Consider the following 22,169-nt stretch of genomic DNA (forward strand, 5'->3'; position numbering starts at 1 on the left):
GTTCGTGGACGACACAGCAGTGGTGGGACTCATCTCCAACAGAGATGAGTCAGCATACAGACAGGAGGTGGACAAGCTCAGGCAGTGGTGCAAGGAGAACAATCTCATCCTTGATTAGTGGGTAAAATATAATCTTGTTCAGCCGGAGAACAGTCTGCCGTTTTCTCAGCTGCTTCCACCTTGTTATACCTTAAATCCTAGGAAGAGGCCACTAAAGGATTTCTATGAAAGGTAGATGGTGAACAGCTTATGACTTGGCCAGAAAAAAAAATTCAGTCAGATCTTTTTTGCTTTAATCCCTGCACTGTTCTCAGGGCTAGTCAGTGAACTGGCTGCTACCTTTGTACTTTCACCATTATATACTATTTCATTTCATTAAAATATTAAGGACTGAAATTAAATGTGTCTCTCTCTACTTGCAGAAAGTGGGCTTTTTCAACCAGCAGTATGCTGACCAGTTGAACATGGAGGAGACGGCCACAGAGTATCTGATGAGGAACTTCAACCTTCCCTACCAGGACGGTAGGAAGTGCCTGGGACGTTTTGGACTGGAGAGCCATGCACACACCATTCAGATCTCCAAACTGTCAGGTATGAACATGAATAATAAGACATTTACATTAAACTGGCATGAAAGAGGCATGGTATAATGTGGCATCTGGATTTGCACTTCAACAGGTGGTCAGAAGGCCAGAGTAGTGTTTGCTGAACTTGCCTGTCGTCAGCCTGATGTTCTGATCCTGGTGAGAACCAGTAAACATTTTAGTAGAAATAATGATGTGCTACCTGAATGAATTCTGTGAATGACTTCTTTTCATCTTCTAGGATGAACCCACTAACAATCTGGACATTGAGTCCATTGATGCTTTATCAGAGGCCATCAATGAATACAAAGGAGGTATGTGGAGCGCTGATCTTTTCATGTGAGGTATCCATTTCCCAGCTCATGGATTAACAGTTAACAGTGTTCTTGTTCCATTTTTATTTCAATCTTTCAGAAATTATTTTTGAAAGGAGAAAAAAAAGTAATTATCACTATTTATGTTGGAAGTTGGGATATTATGAACAAATATACAGTGCAAACATGAGTATTTTTAAACTGAAGTGTGTGTGCACAGCTCTCCAGTCCGACAGCAATATTAGGGATTAAAAAAATTCAGATATTGATATATTGGCTGATAATCTTATAGATACAAAATATATATAAATGTGTATTTCTTTTATAATTCTTTATAATGATCCCTTAAATGTTATTATCAGACTCTTGTGACAAAGATGTAATGGAGGCATGATATTTATATACAGTTTAACATTAAACTTAATTGTATTAAATGTCATTACCGCACTGAAACAGTAACCTTCACTGGGAATTAAATAATTATTATAACTAGAACCCTGACCCTTGGAGGGGATGGCAAAAGGTGAATGCACAGACGGACAGACAAACATCCCACTCCCCAATTATAGTAGTAGGCTAACTATAAATGAAAAATACAATAATAAAAATGTGTATGTTTATACTAAACTTGAATTAAGAAAAAGGATCTAATACATAAAATGCGAGAAGGCGAGGACTCCAGAGGAGTCCTGCCCTTGTTCTTGTCATTTTTTTTTTTAATTATTATTCTACCGCTCTTTGAGCCTTAATTTGACCCCCTAAATCTGCTTGAAAACTCACCAAATTTGGGACGCACATCAGAGGCCTGTACCATGAAGCTGGATTAACATACCCAGGATATCTCTCTGTTACCTGGGTTGATTTACCCAGACATTCGCAATCTAAGATAAGCGGTACTACGAAGCTGGATATCAACTCGGTAATTGAACCCAGGGTTTTCCAATCTGGATCTCTGCGCGCTCACATAAAGGGGAGGTGTTTGCAGCGTCTGACCAATCACAAACATGGAGAAACTCTGCAGCGCAGACTACTTTACCATGGAGGAGCAGACAATTATTATTCAACAATATGAAGAATTCAATCACATCATCCAGGCCAAAAGCAACACTGTCGATGCAGCAAAAGCCAGGAAGCAATGCTGGCAGAAAATAGCCGACTCTGTTAATGTGTAAATTCACGAGATCATACAATATTAATTTATCAGACAATATAAACGGACACTCTGATCACACAATGTCACTTTATTACAGCACAGACGTTTGGGGCAGATCGCTTCCTCAGTGCCCTTCCTTTCATAAGAGACATTAAGTTAGTTTAATATTCAACATTCAAAATACAAACCTATTATGCTTCAATCATTTGAGTGAATGATGTCAAACCAACTGTATAACAGACTAATATCCCTCATGTGCCTCAAAGATTATTTTTTTAATATATATTTTGGTCAATTAAAAAATTGCATCTATCACTAAAAACTCTTTCTCTCCTAAGCGCTCCTCTCGCGATCCGCGCACCAATGTTGACAGGATCTTTTAAGAATGGGCAGGTCATTTTCTAAGAGAACTGATTGGTCAGGAGGTGGTGCTTTTATACTCATTGATCTCTTATCCAGAACATAACCTGCTCCGGAGCAGGTTAGCCGTTCAACATAAGTTACCATGGTGATTTACCACGGTAAGAAGTGAACCAGCTTCGTAGTACGGAAAACCCAGGGTTAACCATGAAGTTACCTCGATAAGAGACAATCCAGCTTCGTAGTACAGGCCTCAGGTCTCTTCAATAAAATGGAAAAACAAACGTCAAGCTTCTAGTGCCACCTAGAAACAATACAACGGCCACTACTCCTGATAGGAATGTCGTAGAAAGATCAAACCCAAACTCATTTTTTTGTCTTATCAAGACCTACAAATCACGTGCTGACACCCCTGACCTAAATCCAACAGGAAGTGCACAATTTGCTGTTACATGTGGGATTTTTGACGATTTTTGGCTTCCTACAAACGTTATCTTGTCCAAGGGTGTTCATCATGGCAGCTTCAAACTTAAATAGCTGACTTAGCACACCCTGCTGAACAAAAGTTTACAACAACTTTTTCACTACTCATCCGGTTTGGATTTTAGAAGCCCTCAAAGGGCCCCAAAAACCCTCGCCAAAACGCTCCCATAGACAATGAATGGGAGGAGAGTCTAATGCCACTTTGACCCTAAATTTGCCCACCTAAACATGCTCCAGGACAGACCAAATTCACCAAGACCATGAGGCCTGGCCATTAATTTGATCAAATGGAAAAATTAACCCCAAAAGTGCCAAAATGTGCTCTCTAGCGCCACCTAGAAACACTAAAACAGCCACTACTCCTGATAGGAATGTCATAAAGATCAAACCAAAACTTAATTATTTGTCTTATCAAGACCTACAAATCACACGCTGACACCCCTGACCTAAATCCAACAGGAAGTGCACATTTTGCCTTTAAATATATGATTTTTGACAATTTTTCAGGCATTTCAAAATACATACATTATTCCTGCATACTTTCAGCTACAGACTCCATTCAAACGTCAAAATGTAGCCACAAGTCTCATCTATAGATGTGTGTAATTTGGTCTGATCAAGAAGTTTAAATTCTTGATCTGCGGACCCACATGTGCACCTTGTTCCTCTCCCATTCAAATCTCCATACTGTCTGTGCATGCTCTGTCCTCATGCTGTCCAGTCATGAACTACCATGGCAACGACTGTGTGTGTGTGTGCGCGCAGCTGGCTCATTTGTGCTATGCAGTCATCCTGATTCATTTCTGGTCTTAATGTGCCACCCAGTGGAGAAAACCACTAATGACTCATGCTACCTGATGAGGAAAAGGTGCCTCAGTTTTCTGTTTCTAGTTCAAGTTTATTGACTGTATTATTATGTTTTTAGATATCTGTGCAGTCTGTCAGCTATTTCAGTGACATTGCTGTCAAAGTCTAGATCAAACACGAATTACAAGAGCATGACCTGCAAACATATCTACAGGTTTCACTGGAAATAAGTTCCTCTCCTGTTTGACTCAAGTGTTGGCAGTTAATTTCAGTTGCTCAGTCAAAATGTCTACACACACAGACAGAGAGTGATCTATCGATCGACTTATTGCAGTGTCTGATAAATGCCCCTAACGGAAACCTTTCTGCTTCGCCACGGCCCGACGTGCGCAAGGGGCCGAGGTCCCGCCCAACGCTGCTTGAAGTTTTAATTGTTGTTGTTTTTTAATAGAAACATATGAGGATCCCTTTAATTCGGTTCTTAAAGACTAGTGATCAACATACAGTGAGTGGGATTTTTTATGTAATGGAGACATTATAAATTCCGTAATATATCATTTTGAAACTTCTGTACTGAAATTCACTGTTAAAGATCGGATAACATATTCTGGAAGCCCACTTCCACTGGAAAAAGACAACCATATTCACTTACTGACATTGAGTCAAAATGATGACATACTAAGTGAAAATACTACAATATTACGATTATTTTGATTATTTGGTACACCATGAGTTTCACAAGTTTGTTTTGTCATTTTCAACATTTCATCTATACATCTTTTCTTTTACTGATGGAAATGAGCTTCCACACACATATACAGATTTCTATATAATAAGCTTAGATCAGGTGCAATCAGGCCATGGATGTATTGATCAGGCTGTATGTTGGAAGTAAGTAAAAACTCCAGATATTGACATTGCAGATAGTGTGTGGAATGCGCAAAACTACATTCAAATGAATAACAAACCTGTCCGACATAGTGTACTGGTTGGGTAACAGGCTGTCCTTTCTTGTCCTGTCATCTAGCTGTGATCATTGTGAGTCACGATGCTCGGCTCATCACAGAGACTCAGTGCCAGATGTGGGTGGTGGAGGACTGTACTGCTAACCAGATTGATGGAGACTTTGATGACTACAAACGGGAAGTATTGGAGGCCCTAGGAGAGACCATGATCAACAAGGTCCACCCATGATCCCACAGAGCCACTGTCAGGACACACGGATGCACCAAACTGTATCCCTCCATCATATGCTACCTGCACTCCATTTGGACTGGTCGACATGTCTCAACAACTAACAATGTTGTTACTTTTCTTCTGGACTCTAACATGTATAATGGGTTGGAGTTAAACAGTTAATGTACTGGAGTGTTAATTATAAAAATAATTTCTGTAAATACAGATACAGTGTCTTGAATAGTGGTCTGTGGTTAAGATCTTAAAGCCAAACAATAAAATAAATCAATTTTTCATTTTGTTTTATTGTGCAATCTTTATGTGCATGACATACATATTTAATAATTTGTACAGTTATTCCATGAATGACATCAGTCTGTAGTCTCTACTTCAAGTATGCCTTGTACATCTTCTTGACTTTAGCCACTTCATTCTGATCAGGTGTTATCTCACTGTACCATTTATACCAGGTGTCACCGGAGGTTAAGGATGGGGGAGGTGGTGTGGACCCCACAGCATCATGGGAATTGGAGTAGTCTTCTACTGATAATTCCACATATGGAATTTGAAAGGGAAGCAAGCCTGAAATAACAGAAGTGAAAGTATTAGTGATTGTTTTCTAATACGTCGATGAATCTTCAGAACAGAAATCATTATACTTAACTGTAAAATCCGCCTTGCTAACAGGAATTTGAAGATGCACTTTAAAAAATGCTGTATTGTCTAGAGCTGCAATGATTAATAGATTAGTTGCCCACTGAAATGTATTAACCTTCCAAATTCTGATTCTAGCATAAGGGCAGCACATATTTCTAAAACAAATGAATGTTTGAGTCAATAGTGGTCTGTGGTAGCAAAAACTGCTGTAAAAACACTCAATCCAATAATCCTGAGATCAGTCATGTTTTATTGGTTCTTTCAAGATAATAACTTAAAGCAAATTGTCCTTGTTGTATGTAGCCTTAGCCCTGAAATACTGTCTCAGTAACATGTTTAGGCCAAAAGGCTAAACTCATTGTGGTAATGCTTACAAAAATTGTAGACATGAATTTACAGTACCTTTTAGAGCTTTGAGGTAATCTAGATTTAAAATAAACAAGGTTCAAAAGAGACCAGAACTGTAGACCTCAATGCACTTTATAAAAACATGTGCAACGTACCGTGGTCTCGTGCAATGTTGATTGCCTCATTAAGCTTCTTCTGCTGTTTCATACACACACCTGGAAAAACCACCAGAACACATTGTATGCATCAATATGTGCTCACTTTGATGACTTGCTCAATAGCTGTGTGACATCACTTACCTGTTCGAGTGGGATCGTACACCATTCCTGTGTGGGGGCTTATGAACTGCTGCAACAATTTCACGTTCTACAAGATATTTTAAGATTAGGAGAGGAAATCAAGCAAGCAGCTGAACCTTAAATATCACATCATATGACTATGTTAAAGATTACCTCCAGACATCAATACATAGAAATGCTCTGCTGGGAATAATTTGAGTACTGAGCTCTTTCCACCAAAAAAATGAAGTACTTTAAAATTCTTAGAACATCTCCTCTTCCCTCATTTCCACATAACACCATGATTCCAGACCAGTTGTGATGAAGTGTCCTTCAGAAGATGAAAGTGACAGACTCTGCACAATGAAGCTCAAACATTCAAGTAAAAAATAAAACCTTTTTAAACAGAAGGGGACTTAAAAGTACTGTGTGCTAATGTTAAATTAATGCGCTAATGTTAGATAAATAATTGGGTGATTATACATTAACTACCAGTATTAGGCCATAATTTTAACATTGTCAACTTGCATATAGATTTTAAAAGAACCAAGTTTGTTCATTAACCTACATAGTGAGTATAAAGCAGTTTTCTGCATTAACCCATATAAATTGTAGAGGAACATATCTGTTAAATGAGCTGATACATTGCTTGCCAAGTTTCACAGTTTCTCATATTAGAATACAACAATGCCACTAAACTTTAATATGTGGTAAGGCCATCACAGTGATTAAAAAGTTAACCCACCTGATGATGGACAATAATGTTTGGATCCCGACAAACAGGACATGGGTTTCCACATATCTTGTCTCCTCTCTAAAAAAAACAAACCATGTTGATGTAATTCTAAATAACAGCTGTAATCCATGGAACAAATGCATCTGAATTATAAAAATAGATATATTACAATGCAGGTCTTGCGTGTCTTCTGTGGGGGGATGCCTCCTTTGTGGTTCCTCCTGTAGCCCGTCCACACTGGATTGGTTCCATACCTCTCAGTGTACTCTGTCAAGAGAAAAGGATTTATTGGCAAAACCAAGTGTAGCTGCTAAAGATCAAACTGGTTTTCTCTGTACATACCTTCACTCTCCAAGTAATCCCAGGGTTTGTCTTTATAGCGAGTGAGAGTGTCAGCAATCTGAGCAGCATCCTCATCTTGGAGTGATACTGCCTGGCAGAGAGTTTTACGCTGGAGTGTGAATGCAGAGAGACCAACACATGTTCTTGCAGGTAACCTATGAAGACAGAACTGAACATACAAAAGCAAAATCATTTCACTGCTGTCTTCACGACAAACCAAACACCCCCAACTGCATTTTCAGTGTGCACAGATAAACGTTCCACTTTCAGTCGATCTATGTGAGAGCAGCCTTGTCCACACATACATCATTATGCACAGTGAAGCTCAAACATTGTACTGTAGAAACAAGAAGAGAAACATATTTTTGAGTGTAGGGGGAATGTTCCATTCAAGCGTTCAAGGAAACCACAGTTGTCCCCTATACAATCAGCCACCATTACTGCTATTATTTCATACTGTTTTTCCTGTTCCGCATGTTACGTCCGTTGTCAATCATGTAAAGTCACTTCAAACATTCACTCGTGTACTGCACGTAAGGACACTTTTAGTACTCTACAGTTTTGAAATATTAAAGAAAGAAAAAAGATAATTTTAATGCTGTTTTCTACGTCCAATCCACTACTATTCCAGAGGGAAATATTGTACTTTCCACTGCTCTAACACTGATGCTTCAGTATCAAACAACTATACTGTAATACTTGAACTACATCAATATACTTATGTACTTTTACTGTAGTAGGATTTTTCATGTAGGACGTTGACTTGTAATAGAGTATTTTCCACCGCTGTTTTAGTACTTTTACTTAAGTAAATTATCTGAATACCCCTCACACTGCTGCTATCGAAGGGCCGCTGGGGTTAAATGTGGTGGATGCTTGATGCGTGAAGCCCAACGCACATGCTTTCCATCCTCCATAACAATATGTGCAGTTTAAATTTGTCTTTCACACACTTAGGCTACTTGACTTGTAATTATTAAATATAGCGTTACATCGCTCAAGGCGCTAAATCAGCGCTGTTAGCGCTGCTAGATACAGTATATAATATATAATACATAATGACAGTGATATTGCTGTTGAATTAACTGGTAGCTTTACAGCAATGTAGCAGCGTCCAGCGTTTCTTCTGACTACATGTAAAAATGCGCATCAAACGACCACATGCATTCGTGACAAGAAGACAATTTAAAATAATACCTGGTATTGTCGTACTGGATGTAAAACTGAGGGGGATAGACGACACAAAGCCTTCGCGACGCATTGCAATGAGGCAGCCATTTTCTTCTGGCGACAAGGGTTGAAGGTGAAAGGTGGGAGATCACGTGAGATTTGTCAAGTATTCAATTTTAAATCGACATGTAATCATCGATACATCTTTTATACACACTATAAAACACCACACCATGTCATTTTTATTTTCGTTTATTTTGAGTGTGAAAGATTGATTGTATGTATCGCTCTTTCTACCGGGTGGATGTGACCGTCATCCTGATAGGCTACCTAGTCGCCATTTTGAAGACGTCTTATTTATTAGATTTATATATTAAAACAAATTTATAATCTCGCAAACTCAATAAGATGTGACAGCGTTCTTAAGTATTGCTCTTATAATGCAAAACATGGTCGTTTTAAGGTGATTTCAGTGACCAATTCGATGCCCAATAGTTCACATACGCCATTACGCCCTTCATCGACAGTGAAGGTCGTTCATCCACCATTTTGTTTAAGCGAATAACAAGAAAAAACGTTGTATGTGACGTCAAAATCGTCACGTAGTATAAAAGCGAAGTCCCTCCTTTTCCAGCTCATTCCTGGATTTGGTCAAAGGTAAGTGAAGTCAGAAAGAAAACGGGGCTATTTTTTTTTCCAACATTTTGTATTTAAAACGAAGTCACTACTAAATGATTTAAATACCAACAAAGGATTTTGATGTAGACGAAGGACGACGGAATTTGTGCACAACTGAAATTAAATCTGTGTTTTCTTATGTGTTTTTCAGGTATGACTTTGCATTGCCGAAGACAGAACCGTCGGGGACTTTGAACATCTCTACTCAAATTCATATTTTTTTCTTCAAGTAATGGACATTTGATTACTATTTTTGCCTCCAGTTTGTTCCTGAAGGAAAGGCTAGCCTTTAGCTACCACAGCCCCACCCATAAGAAGTTTTTCAGTTGATATTAAAACCATGAAGTTTGACGATAAAAAATTAATGAAATAAGAGATATAAGTGCCTGAAAAGCACACTATAAAATACCCGAGACGCTGAGGATCTGTATTATCAATAGTAAGTTGATTTTGAAGTTAAATTGAACAGTGATTCACCAAATGAAAATGGTCGTAGATAATACGCTAGCTAGCGGTAGCTGGCTAGCAGGCACCGTAAGTTAGATTTGTTCTTGGCAAACAATTTGAATATAGACAATATTTAGTATGAGCTCACACAGGAAAGTGGACGGAGACACAAGGCTCCGTTTCTTTGTGTGTGAGACTGAATGGACTAATTGTATAAATAAAACTAAACATAACCAGTAAATTCGTAAATTAACCATAAGCAATCTATTCATAAAGATTGCCGTAGGCATAGAAAGCAAATAGCTCATGAAATCGGACGTCTTGCCTTCCAATTTGTTTTGTAGGGGCTCCTCCACGGAATTAAGGTTACCCACCGCAATCTATACATAAAGATTGCGTTAGTTTGAGGATTGTGGACATATTTTATGAAGCACTGTGTGTGTGTGTGTTGAAATGTCGATAATTATAGCGCAGGGACTTCCCGATTACCCGCATATACTCGGCAATCTGTGGATAAAGATTGCAGGATGACTCAAGCCAAGTGGTCTTTTGAAGTACACAGAGTCGGGATTGACAAAAATGGTGGACTGGTGATTTGCTTTTCGTCCTCGGACAGCTCCGGGGACTAGCCGTTCTCTCGGAGCGACATTTTGGAGTTATTACAAACTTGAAATGCACAACAAAGTGCTCCATCGCATTGTCTGATCGCCAGTTGCGAATGGGTCACTAGATGTCTGGTGCTCGACGTTTTGTTTTTCTACCAAACAATCCGGTGTTTGAAATGAGCCATTGTTGTTTGTGTAGGGACCGGATTGGCGTCGTCGAAGTGGTTAACAGTGGGAGGGCTCTGATTAGCAGTCAGCCTCTAGCTCCCGCCCCTTTTGTGAGACAGTTTCGCCGCAGGGAAGCAGGCCTGTTCTCCGCTGTGACATATGTCAGGTTAAGCACAAGCCTTTTTATAGGCTGCATGAACTGCCCTTATATAACTGAGGGCGTTTTACATTATTTGATTCACTGTGGTTCTCATTGATGAATATGCAGTGTTGACTTAGTCATAGTCATGACTGTAGTTGCAACTGTTATAAAAACTATAGTAAATAACTTTTTGTAGAAGGATTGGTCATTGAGTGCAGCAGGGATCATTTTGGTATAATGTACCAGGGATTTAGCCTATATAATAACACCACAGTATGACTACTCACAAATGATGTTCTCCCCCCTCCCCCCACCAAGCCAGGAACCAGGGCCATGTTTAAAACTGATTGTGTGTACATGTGTAACAATTGTGACATTTACAGGCATTGGGTTATTTGCAGTGTTGTGGAGGTCTGAGACTATATAAAACTTCTACTACAACAGTTACACGGGTAAGACCTAACTGATTCATCACATCATGACATTTTCAGTGAACTGATATCGACCAGTTGCAAGTTTTGTACATGTATTGACAAATCATTAGTGAAACAGTAATCATACAATGCATAAACACGGTGAAAACAAGTGCATGTTTGTCAGGCTCAATCCAATCAGCCATTATCATGAACCATGTGGAGGTTATTCATAAGACCTTTTTACATGATAATTGGAACTATTTCTTGAAAAGTGAACATAAGGGCCATGGATTTGGTCTTGACTTTCTTTGTTTGGATCACATTGGACATATTCAAGACTTTCTGAAATGATGGCACAGATCCACCCCCTATTAGTATAAGTTTGTGTTATAGTCATTTTGTTGTGTGACAGCTGAGACCATTGTCACAAGATGTTGCACTAACAAATGTATTAATTTGTAATTAATGTCATACAGTGTGTGTAAACATAAACTAACCTGCAGATGGCAGTAAGTGGCCTGACTTGTACCCTCTGGCTGGAACAGATGACAGTGATGGTAGTAAAACCACAGTAGTCCAGTATAGAGAACCTTCAGTGTCATAACCACATTTTAGAATGCTTAGGATATGGATGATAATTTAACAAAAGTTATACAGTTTTTAAGCATTTCATCCTTCATATAATTTCCTTCTATCACATTTTATTTGTATGTTAATCATTTACCAGATTCCATGTTGATTAGTGAAATAGGTTTTCACAAAGTGTTGTCTCCTCCCCCACACACACGTTTTCTTTGTTTTAATTGAATTGTTGCAGACATGTGTGTGATTGTGATAGAGATGTGCTATTAAAATGTTGATAAATCATAACAAGTAACTTTTCTTGCAAATATCCATCTTTTGCAATTTTTATTTTGACAAAACTTTGATCTTTCCCTTTTGTGATTGAAATATTGATATGACTCATGGAAAAGTAAGTAGTTATAAATATGACTTCCATATTAATTGTAAAACGTAATCCCCCAGTTAAAGAGAGTTTTTTTTATTTCTGGTATTCTTAAACAAGTAGTTCAGTAGGATAAAAGCAATTCATTAAATAAATAAAAAATGTACTTACAATATTTTTATGAGTTATTTTTATAAGCACCAGATGTGTTTTCTGCACTGCTGCATCTCCATTGATCATAGCTTGAACTGGAATAGAAAGCATTGCCTCAAACACAGAAGTAAACAGCCTGAATGTCCTACCCTGAAAGTCTCAGAGAGGATACTCTGGCACGGAGGAATATGTTTCTGTGTCCTGCAGTTGTCCGTGTTCAACTGGTGTCGAGTTGGCCACATGAAACACTCCAAAGATCCCAAGAATGAGGCAACACACTGACAGTCATGCACTGTGGATGTTTGACTGCCAGAGCAACAGAGAATAGTGTGGATGGAAGAAATGCTAATACTGTACTCATAACAATCTGTGTATGTTCATGTCAATCAGATTTATCATTTAGATGATTATTTCTCAGCATATTTAAACCATTTATTGAATGGCCTGCTCCTGAATCTCTACATCAAAAGTTGCTTTCGTATGCTATTGTCTGGCATCTTGATGAATATGCTAGTACTCAAATCCTCTGTAGTGCCGATTAGACTTTGCTGGCTGGATCATGTTGTCCTAATTAAGTTGTATGCATCAACTGTATCAGTGGAATATTCTTGTACGAAACAGATTGGTGCTGTCAACTTGTGAATCTCTGAAGCGAGATGATTCAGTGTAGTTTTTCGTGGTGAGGTGACTGTTTGCCATCAAGATCAGGATGTGGTTGGTGAGTCCTTAAACCAAAAAGTAGGTAGGGTGGAATTCTGGATGGTGGAGCCCCTTTTTTATTTGGCAGGCACTAAAAAAAACACATTCATATATTTTACTAATAGCAGAAGCTAGCTTGTGTTACCAAAAAATGGAATATACCTGTGTATTAATTGTTTGAGGTGTTCATTTCAGATATGGCAGGGGGACCTGTGGATCCCAGAGAGATTTTGAAGGGAGTGGAGGCTCTGCTGGGTAAGGATGGAGAGCTCCGCAGCCTGGAGGGAGTTCCAAAGGTGTTCAGGTGAGGAGCTGGAACAAGTCATGGCATATTCCTGAACCTTAATCTAAACTATAATATCATTACTCTTGCACTAGGTGATATCCTTACACCTTTGCTCTTTTTCAACACAGCCTAATGAAAGCGTCTACCAAGATGGTCAGTAGATGTATGTACCTGAACATCCTACTGCAGACAAAATCCCACGACATTCTTAACAGGTAGGCCACTTACTGTATGTAAGTCATTTACTTTCCATTAGTATCATAGTACAACTTGTGGTGTTTTATTTGTCTATTTCATCCTGATAAATTAATAAATCAAAAATTGTTCAGCTTCTCATTACTTGAGTAGAGTACAGTAGTAGATCTTGAACAGGGCAGGGAATTCTTGTCTTATACCACCAACCTTATCCTTTTAATATGAATACATATATATACGTCCATGTGTCCTTAAGCAAGACATTTAACCTCAAATTTCTCCTGTTGCTGTGCCAACAGTGTATGTATGGTTAGCTTCTCTCTGATGAGCAGGATGGTACCCTGTGTGGTAGCTCCTGTCATCAGTGTATGAATGTGTGTGAACAGGTGATATGTAGCGTAAAAGCGCTTTGAGTGGTCATAACGACTAGAAAAGCACTATATAAGTACAGTCCATTTACCACATTTTAATGTTTTGGTTATCTGTTAATATAAACAGTGAGCATCTCAATCATTCTTTGCAGACTTGCTTTATTCTAAATCAGCCGTCCCTCTTCCTTCATCCAGGTTCATCAGAGTTGGTGGCTACAGGCTACTAAACTCCTGGCTCACCTACTCCAAAACCACCAACAACAGCCCTCTGCTACAGCTCATCCTCCTCACACTGCAGAAGCTGCCTCTCAAAGTGGACCACCTTAAACAGGCACTGACTCAGTTTATTCACCAGCACACATTGCTACTACACTGCACTTAACAGGAATTGTAGTATTTACCTGCTGTTTCTCTTTTTCAGAACAATACAGCCAAGCTGGTAAAGCAACTGAGTAAGAGTGCAGAAACTGAAGGTCGGTTTATAGCACATCTGTCATATATTGTGGCATTATTATGACCATGTGGGCTATGAACTATACTGTAGATAAAATCAGTATGTAATTATTCTTGTCTTTTATTTTCAGATCTGAGGAAGTTGGCATCGGTGCTTGTAGATGGATGGATGGCAACAATACGCTCCCAGAGTGTGTCTAGCATTGGCAACTCTCCTGCAGGTACACACAGATCATTTTACTTCAAACATGCCTGTTCTTGTTTCACAGTGACAAATTAGTTAATACCATACTGTATTTATCTCCTAGATAAGAAAAAAAAGAAAGAAGAGAGCAAGGTTCCGCTGCGAGATGTTAAAGAGAAGATTGGAGAGGAAGAGAAGAAGAAGGAGAAACCGAAAGCTCACGCACCCAGCCACGCAAAGATTCGCTCCATTGGTAACCTTAACGTGATGACATGGAGTTGGCTCTGAAAGTAAAATTGTAAAAGGATCTTTATTATAAACCAATATGTTTTGTGTTGTGTAGGGTTAGAGATAGACCCACCCAACCCTGCCCCTGCTAAGAAGACCCCCACCGCCCCGCAGCTGGGCGACAAGTACAACATCAAGCCTCCAGTCCTCAAGAGGCTAAGGTACTGCACCTTCCCATAAGCCAGTTCTTAGAGTCTCTGTGAACACAGTGCCATCATCTGGTGTAGGAGTGCAACTGTCTCACTGGCACCCTCAGCTATTTGATGATAATCCTTGCATCCCTTTTATACTTATTTTACCTCTGCAGCTCTGGTCCACTTGATGCTCCTCCTCAGGAGAAGAAGTACAAACCTCTAAATACCCCCTCTAACTCTGCCAAAGAGATCAAAGTCAAGATCATTCCAGCACAACGTAAGTATGAACAAACATGTGAAGATCAGATCAAATTGCATCTGTAAATAAGATGATGGTGATGTGTCAGTTGTGGAATTTTTTGCTGATTATTTTTGTTGTCACTGCAGCGATGGAGTGCACAGGCTTTTTAGATGCTCTGAACTCTGCTCCAGTGCCTGGAATCAAGATCAAGAAGAAGAAGCCTGGTAGTCCTGCTAGCACCAAGGCTGTCTCCCCCACCTCAAACAAGGTAGCAGTCATGATGCTGTGTCCAACCTAGTACCAGTTTATATATGCTCATTGTCACACCAAAACATCCTCACAATATTTTAGTGTGAAGATTCATTCTGCATTGTCTGTAGCTTGTCAAAAAAAACAACTAGCTTGCTAGCTTTTTCTGGAATCTTAGTTTTCTCGTTTAGTATTTTAAGCAAATTGAGAGTAAACTACATACCACTAATGACTGTAAAATGCAGTTGAAACCAGGTCGAAATGAAGTTAGACCTTGAGTTAAGATTTATTATAGCTTGTTAAAATCCGTGGAATGAATCTTATTCTGTTCTTAGAAACTTAAACTGAGCACAATGGACTTTGTGGTCTTTGTAATCATTTCCCCTGTCTGGTGTAACTATCAGCTGCAAAGTGAAAGAACAGCTGAATCATACTCCCCATACAAGGCTTTGAAAAATGTAGGAACAGTTTAATTTCCAAAGCCAACAGCTTTACTCTTTTAGAATAAAATATTATCAGATGTCTCACTCTTCCTTCATTATTGTCCTCAGGCGAGTCCATTTGACAGCAAACCATCTACGTATACATCTTCTGCTAAACCGTCATCTCCTGAAACCGCTGCCTCCACTGGTCCTGATGAAAACCAGGAGCCAGAGCAGCCTGGGACTCCCGTTCCCTCTGAGGACCCAGAGGCCTCTGACAATGGTGAGGTCCTCACTAAATCACATAAAAGACTCTGATTATAGTAGATTTGAATAACGGGAACTTACAGCTGAACGTTATCCTCATGTCTCATTGCTATTTGTAGGTGAGAAACCTAATGCTCTGGCAGAACCACGTGGAGAAGAAGAAAGCTTGACCAAAAAGGGCAAGAAGAAGAAGGCCGTTCACTGGGCTGAGGAGGAGCAGCTCAAACACTACTTCTACTTTGATTTGGATGAGACAGAGAGAGGTGAGCGAGACTCCACACGTCCAAGTAGGATGTTTATTCTTCTAACATGAGTGTGCCTGGAAAAAGTATCAGTTATAAAACGACATTTATCTTCACTCAGTCAACGTCAATAAGATCAAAGACTTTGGTGAGGCTGCCAAACGGGAACTGATGATGGACAGGCAGACATTTGAGATGGCCCGTCGCCTCTCCCATGACACCATGGAAGAAAGGGTCCCCTGGACACCCCCGAGGCCCCTGACGCTAACTGGTAGCTTGGTTGCCTGCGGGTCCAACAGCACCGAGAAACTCACCCAGAGGGACCGTGAGATGGGCATCCTGCAGGAGATCTTCCTCAGTAAAGAGAGGTGGGACAAGTGAAATCAGAATCGTTGACCTTCTTTAAGATTCAACATTAACTTGATTGTCCCACACAGTGAGAAATTTGTCTTGGGCTCTTCACCCATGCTGCAGTAGTGTTCATTTTGTCAGATGAGACAAGACAAAATGTATTCATCAATGGCTGTTTTTTTCCATGACTAAGAAGATGAGACAGCACAAATGTCCTTAAACACTGACTGTGACTAAATGAACACATTTTTGTTGACGAAAAAAGACGGGACTAATTCTACTTAATTAAATAAAATCAAGTGCTTTTTGGCTACCGTAATTACTGCAGTAGCAGCACAACTAAACAGTCCAACTTTGTTAACTAACTAACTGACTAACACATTTTTAAATTTATTTTAGCTTCTATTGTGGGTCAGGAGGCTACATAGAAAATTTGTGTATTTATTTGTCTGTTTAATTTGTGTTTGTTGCTGAAATACGATCAGGAGTCTGCACGGGTTGTTTCATTTTTAAAGTTGACCTGAAGTTTTATGCTGATGCTGTGTCTGACTTCCTGTCTGGTGTGATCTGTTCTGTTGAGCTTGACATACTCTCTGATGACAGCAAGAGTATGCTAGGAAGAAAAAGACAACTGGATATTTGGTCCCATTTTATAAATATGCAAATCAGAACATGTTCAATACCTGGATGTATTTCTGTGACTATCAGACCAGGCACCTTTAGCAAGTGTGTGTGTATGTTAATGATAACATACATTTTGTGATATGAGTGAGAAAAAAGACTAAAATGACATCTATGTCATCTATGTTAGACTAGATTGACTGAATTGTTCATTAAAATGAAGCTGCTTTCACAGACAAAAAAAGACTATCAGAGACTAAAATGAGTTTGGACTAAGCATGGACTAAAACTAGACTAAAATACTTTGGGTTTTCTTTTGACTAAATTCAGATTAAAATACCAAGACTTTTAGTCAACTAAAATGTGACCAAAAAAGTATACGTTGGACTAATTATGACAAAAACTAATAAGGGCATTTGACACAGGACTAAAACTAAATTAAAAGATGGCTGACAAAATTAACACTATGCTGCAGCCGTTTAAAAGATGACATTTCATGTACAGAAAAAATATAAAGGAGCTAATATATATAACACAACAAGTCTTGTATGTAGGCAAGGAGAGAAAACAAGTAAAAAACAATAACCTTTTTCATTAAAACCTCTTACATAAAAGGTAATCCATTGCCCATCCTGGCCTTATCTGTCAGGATTTAAAAGTTATATTGACATCAGGATAACTTATTTAAAAGTCTATTCATTGTGCTACAGTATGTTGCATCTTGCAGTAGGGAGGCTATGGGATATGATGTGTATGATGTGTACTGACTATGCTATCTTTTCTTCTCACTAGTGTGCCTGATAGTCCTCATGAACCAGACCCAGAACCTTATGAACCCATGCCTCCCCGTCTCATCCCTCTGGATGAGGTTAGTACATGCCTCTCACACACACTGTGACTCACGTCTCTCACTGTGCATGTCTGTGTAACAAATAGCTTCATTAGCTTTGTTTGTGGTCTCCCATGCAGGACTCCTCCATGATGGATGATGACTATGTTGAGCCCATGGACACCACATCCCAGCAGGGCTCTGCAATGGGCCACAATGAGGGTTCCAAGCTACCACCTGTCCTGGCCAACCTCATGGGCAACCTGAACAACACCTCCCGCAGTCCCCAAGCCACAAACATCGTCAGCAACCCCGTGGCCCCTACTGTCAACGTACAGGAGTTGCTCTCCTCCATTATGGTAAACTGATCATCATATACTCAGAGTTCAGTTCACTTTCTTTTTTTTTCAGCAAGACAAATTTCTTTTTTTTAAAAACATTCTGGACCCTGATTCATATCCTTCAACTCGCTTATTAAAGTACACTTCATTCATGTTCGTGATTTTTAAGATAAGACATTAAAGTCTCAGTTGGATAAAAAAATGTATTTGGGGTTGTACTGTTTGGCTGATGACAGCTGTCTGTCTTAAGGGTGCATCTGGTAACCAGTCTACCGAAGACCTGATCAAACAGCCTGACTTCTCAGACAAGATCAAACAGCTGCTGGGCTCACTGCAGCAAACCCAAAACCAAAACCAGGGTGGACCACCACCAGGTAAACTCAACTTGTTCAACAAGTATAATGAGCACCAGCTGCAGTCCAGTCACTCATTAGTCTCTTTGTGTTTAGTCAACCAGGGTTTGCTGGGCCATGGTCCAGGGATGAACAACATGAATATGCACATGCAGATGCCCATGAATGGTGGCTACCCACCCAGTGGTCCCCGCTTCAACCACCCTCTTCCCCCTCACAACCATGGACCACCCTTCAATGCGGGCGGTGGCCCACGCATGATGGGGCCACCACCAGGTCAGGGCCGTGGAGACAACGGCAACTACTGGGGAGACGACTCCATGAGAGGAGGCCCCCACAGAGGAGGGCACTTCCACCGCGGGGGCCGAGGCCGAGGAGGTGGAGGTGGAGACCCTGGCTTCAGGGGCCGAGGTCGAGGAGGTCCCAGGGGAGGACACAACATGAACGGTATTTAATGGTTTAATCTCCATAATAGCTTTTGTCAAGAAGAGCAAACTAAGAACTTATGAAACATTCAGTATGATGATCATTTCTACAGCAGTCATGTTATACTCACCTCTTGCTGACATCACACAATAATCTCTCTTATTTATTGTTCTTTATTCTCTGTTGATGCTCTTTCTTGTTTCTTTGGTATGCACTTGCTGCTGAAGTATTGTAAAAGTTCCCACTGTGGGACTAATAAATGAATATCTTTTTATCTTACAACTCAAGGTTCCTTTACTCACTGCTTCTGACAGATGATGATGAGAAATGTATGATTTAATCAAAAGCTCCAGAACAAGCAAGAAAGTGGACCTTGAGTTGAGATGTTATTAAGAGAATGACTTCCAATCTCCAACTCTTCTGTGATGTTCCCATCAGTGAAACTCAACACATCCTGCATATGTTGACAGAAAGAGATTGATAGATAAAACAGTTCAACAAGAGTGAGTGTTGAGTTTCACTGACAGTAGTCAAACAGATGCTAACCAGAACCAACTGGAAAAGATCAGTGGAATTACAACAATAGTCTTCTTACAAGAGAAAGTGTTGTCAGCAGAGTGGTGACTATGATGACATGACTCAGTTGTTGAACTGATGTCATGCTATGGAAATGATCATTATACTGATAGTGATACATTAAGACAGAGATGTAAAGCATTAAAAGCTAATTAAGTTTAAGAATACATGGTTCAAAAAGTATATGATGTACAGATGTTGTCATTAGGGATTGGGTGTATGTGTGTGTGGTGTGATTGTAATACTGCTGTGTTTCCTGTTGGCAGACATGTCCAAGAGGCCTGTGTGTCGCCACTTCATGATGAAAGGAAGCTGCAGATATGAGAGTAACTGTGCGTTTTATCACCCTGGCGTAAACGGGCCACCATTGCCCCCCAACCACCCTGCTAACAACCAACACAACCAGCACCCGCAACATGGACACTAAGTGACACCACTGCCCCCCCCCCCCCCAATGAACCGCTGGCTCCTGGAAGAGCCGTTTCCTGTGATGAAACCACTGAGTGTTAGGACTGCTGGTAAAGACATGTAAGAGGAGGCAGTTCTGTCCTCCACTGTAATTGTCTGCAGTCATTCTGCCTAAGATTAACCCACAGGAGTGAGCTCTGCCTCACCTAAGACACAGAACAAGAGGGAGAGAAGTGCTGTGAGATGATCACTGATAAGTGTTTTTAATGTGATCATTTTAACAGTGAGACTGAAACAAACCACCACACTTTCCCACAATGTCAGAGCTGCTGCAGCTAACCTGCTAACCTCTCTGCGCCGTCACTTTCCAAACTCTTATCACAGTCAACCAAATGGAAGCAACCTACTTGGCAGAAAGCTTTCCACAGAATTCCCTTCTCATTGTGGCTGTTGCATTCACATCTGTAATATTGTTTTCATGTTCCCTTCAATTTTGTCCATCAGTCAGGTTTTTACACGACTACCATTTTTTCCCATCTGACATCATTGTTTTAATAGAGATAGACATTTAGGAAGCACTTAGGCCACAGCTGTGACTTATTAAAACTGAGCCTGAACAAGACTAGATAGTATTTAAACTAGTTTATTTCCCCCCAGTCCTGAGAAAACTACATGACCTGAGGAAAGCCTTGCTTTGTTTCTTTGCTGTGTGTGTGTGTGTGTGTGTGTGTGTGTGTGTGTGTGTGTGTGTGTGTGTGTGTGTGTGTGTGTGTGTGTGTGTGTGTGTGTGTGTGTGTGTGTGTGTGTGTGTGTGTGTGTGTGGACGTGGACGTGGACGTGGACAATCATGAGTGTCAATGTGCCGTCCTGTCAGAAGAGCAGCTTTTAGCTGATCTCAGAGGTGCTGGTCTGTCCTCTGTACTCCCATGGGAACTCAGAAGGGTTCCTTATCAGTGTTAAATAGTCAGGTGAATGCTGAAGCACTCTGTGGGATATATATATACATATATATATATATATATATATATATATATATATATATATATATATGCAGTGTTTTCTGTGAAAACAATGACCTTTGTGTCTCTTGTGGGACTGTAAGAATGTAATGTTTTTTGTTGCTCCCTCCATGTTTTTTTATTTTATTTTATTTTGATACAGTGTTGAACGGTGTTTCTTTTTATGACAGGTTAAGTTGTTTTTGTCAGTATGAAATGTTCCTTTGAATACAGAAGACACATTCATACATGCTCATATTTTCAGTTATTTTGTACACAATGTATTGAATAAATGTCGGAATATAAATGTTCCATGTGTGTTTTTTTTAAAGTGGGACAAGCAGCATTGGTGAAATGGAAAAATTCCAGGGAATTGGACACACCACAGACACCTGCAATTACAGCATACTCTATAGGCTTGTTAAATGTTTTTTATGCAAGGGGAGAGGGGAGAATAATTTAGAAAAATGGCACAAGCTGTTTTGAACTGTCAACAAAAACTGAAAGACTGATGGTGATGGTTTTACAGGTGTTCATGATGCTTTTGCACTTGTAAATCCATCTTGAAAGAAGAGAAGACTAAAATTACATAAAAATGCTAGCAGACCAGTGTGTGAACTGTTTATTACTCCAGGTTATTTCTCTATTTTTACAGTCATATACTCACTACTCTTAGAGCCTTACCATTAGTGGAGATAAAATCTAATGCTGCCTCATTGAGAGATTTCACCCTCAGGGAGGATGAATGTGCTCTGTAATGTATTACTGTATGTTGTATAGATTCATTTTACATCATATATTCAAAAATTCTTAATTGCATCTGCAAGTATGTGCAGATGAGTAAAGTGCTGATTTCTTTCTTTTGCTTTTTTTTAATGAATAATATATTATTTAGGTTTCTTAAATGAAGACAATAAAACATGGTGATTATACTGATTTAAAAAAAGATGTAGATATAATAATTAATAGTTAATAAATACAATGAAAAGTAAAAACAAATCAACAAAAAGGAAAGCATTAAAGATTTCCAGTAATGAAATGAAAGAGACATTTATTGAAAGTGTAGTGTATAATTTTGGTGATAATTACTAAAATGAACAATGTTGTATAAAGGGTACTTGATTGTTGACTATTATTTGCTAAAGATTATCAAATCTGAAGGTATGTTAAACGAAGAGGTGTATGTGATTCTGCAACTACTGAGTGAATAAGGGGGGGTTGAAACTTTTTGCATGGGTCAGCAATATTAACAGTATAAAAGGGACCCTAATT

At 39.5% G+C, this 22,169-nt stretch overlaps 3 protein-coding genes across 5 annotated transcripts in view; 2 read left to right on the forward strand and 1 right to left on the reverse strand.

Annotated features, from left to right (window-relative positions):
- Positions 1 to 5,171, forward strand: part of abcf1 (ATP-binding cassette, sub-family F (GCN20), member 1) — a 30,471-nt gene extending 25,300 nt beyond the window's left edge. For all 3 annotated transcript variants that reach the window (XM_053333732.1, XM_053333734.1, XM_053333733.1), the window contains 4 exons: positions 423 to 591; positions 679 to 743; positions 826 to 898; positions 4,729 to 5,171. In XM_053333732.1, coding sequence (XP_053189707.1) covers positions 423 to 591; positions 679 to 743; positions 826 to 898; positions 4,729 to 4,895 — 474 coding nt within the window. In that variant the 3' untranslated portion in view covers positions 4,896 to 5,171. The remainder of the gene's footprint in view (positions 1 to 422; positions 592 to 678; positions 744 to 825; positions 899 to 4,728) is intronic.
- Positions 5,172 to 5,185: 14 nt separating this feature from the next.
- On the reverse strand, positions 5,186 to 8,667 carry mrps18b (mitochondrial ribosomal protein S18B). The gene is made up of 7 exons (XM_053333735.1): positions 8,436 to 8,667; positions 7,239 to 7,407; positions 7,066 to 7,163; positions 6,906 to 6,974; positions 6,182 to 6,248; positions 6,038 to 6,097; positions 5,186 to 5,459 (listed from the first exon to the last, which is right to left on the reverse strand). Exons 1-7 carry the CDS (start codon positions 8,514 to 8,516, stop codon positions 5,263 to 5,265), a joined length of 741 nt encoding a protein of 246 aa, XP_053189710.1. The 5' UTR covers positions 8,517 to 8,667; the 3' UTR covers positions 5,186 to 5,262.
- A 377-nt stretch (positions 8,668 to 9,044) lies between these two features.
- ppp1r10 (protein phosphatase 1, regulatory subunit 10) lies at positions 9,045 to 21,201 on the forward strand. Its single transcript, XM_053333739.1, has 18 exons — positions 9,045 to 9,525; positions 12,858 to 12,966; positions 13,077 to 13,163; positions 13,710 to 13,845; positions 13,936 to 13,987; positions 14,099 to 14,188; positions 14,276 to 14,404; positions 14,495 to 14,600; positions 14,747 to 14,850; positions 14,961 to 15,082; positions 15,615 to 15,768; positions 15,872 to 16,015; positions 16,116 to 16,362; positions 17,759 to 17,834; positions 17,936 to 18,154; positions 18,387 to 18,510; positions 18,586 to 18,936; positions 19,758 to 21,201. Exons 2-18 carry the CDS (start codon positions 12,860 to 12,862, stop codon positions 19,916 to 19,918), a joined length of 2,409 nt encoding a protein of 802 aa, XP_053189714.1. The 5' UTR covers positions 9,045 to 9,525; positions 12,858 to 12,859; the 3' UTR covers positions 19,919 to 21,201.
- The last annotated feature ends 968 nt before the right edge of the window (positions 21,202 to 22,169 follow it).

The sequence above is a fragment of the Scomber japonicus genome, chromosome 15, assembly GCF_027409825.1.
Source record: "Scomber japonicus isolate fScoJap1 chromosome 15, fScoJap1.pri, whole genome shotgun sequence".
NCBI classification, from domain to species: domain Eukaryota; kingdom Metazoa; phylum Chordata; class Actinopteri; order Scombriformes; family Scombridae; genus Scomber; species Scomber japonicus.

What these genes read in the sequence shown, in the direction of transcription:
- mrps18b (XM_053333735.1), bottom strand. Translation starts at nt 8,516, where the DNA reads ATGGCTGCCTCATTGCAATGCGTCGCGAAGGCTTTGTGTCGTCTATCC. An exon ending in AGACACGCAAGACCTGCATT is followed by an intron (nt 6,975 to 7,065) that starts GTAATATATCTA and finishes TGTTTTTTTTAG; the next exon opens with AGAGGAGACAAGATATGTGG. An exon ending in ACATTATTGTCCATCATCAG is followed by an intron (nt 6,249 to 6,905) that starts GTGGGTTAACTT and finishes AATATCTTGTAG; the next exon opens with AACGTGAAATTGTTGCAGCA.
- ppp1r10 (XM_053333739.1), top strand. Translation starts at nt 12,860, where the DNA reads ATGGCAGGGGGACCTGTGGATCCCAGAGAGATTTTGAAGGGAGTGGAG. An exon ending in TCTCCCCCACCTCAAACAAG is followed by an intron (nt 15,083 to 15,614) that starts GTAGCAGTCATG and finishes TATTGTCCTCAG; the next exon opens with GCGAGTCCATTTGACAGCAA. An exon ending in CCAGGGTGGACCACCACCAG is followed by an intron (nt 18,511 to 18,585) that starts GTAAACTCAACT and finishes CTTTGTGTTTAG; the next exon opens with TCAACCAGGGTTTGCTGGGC.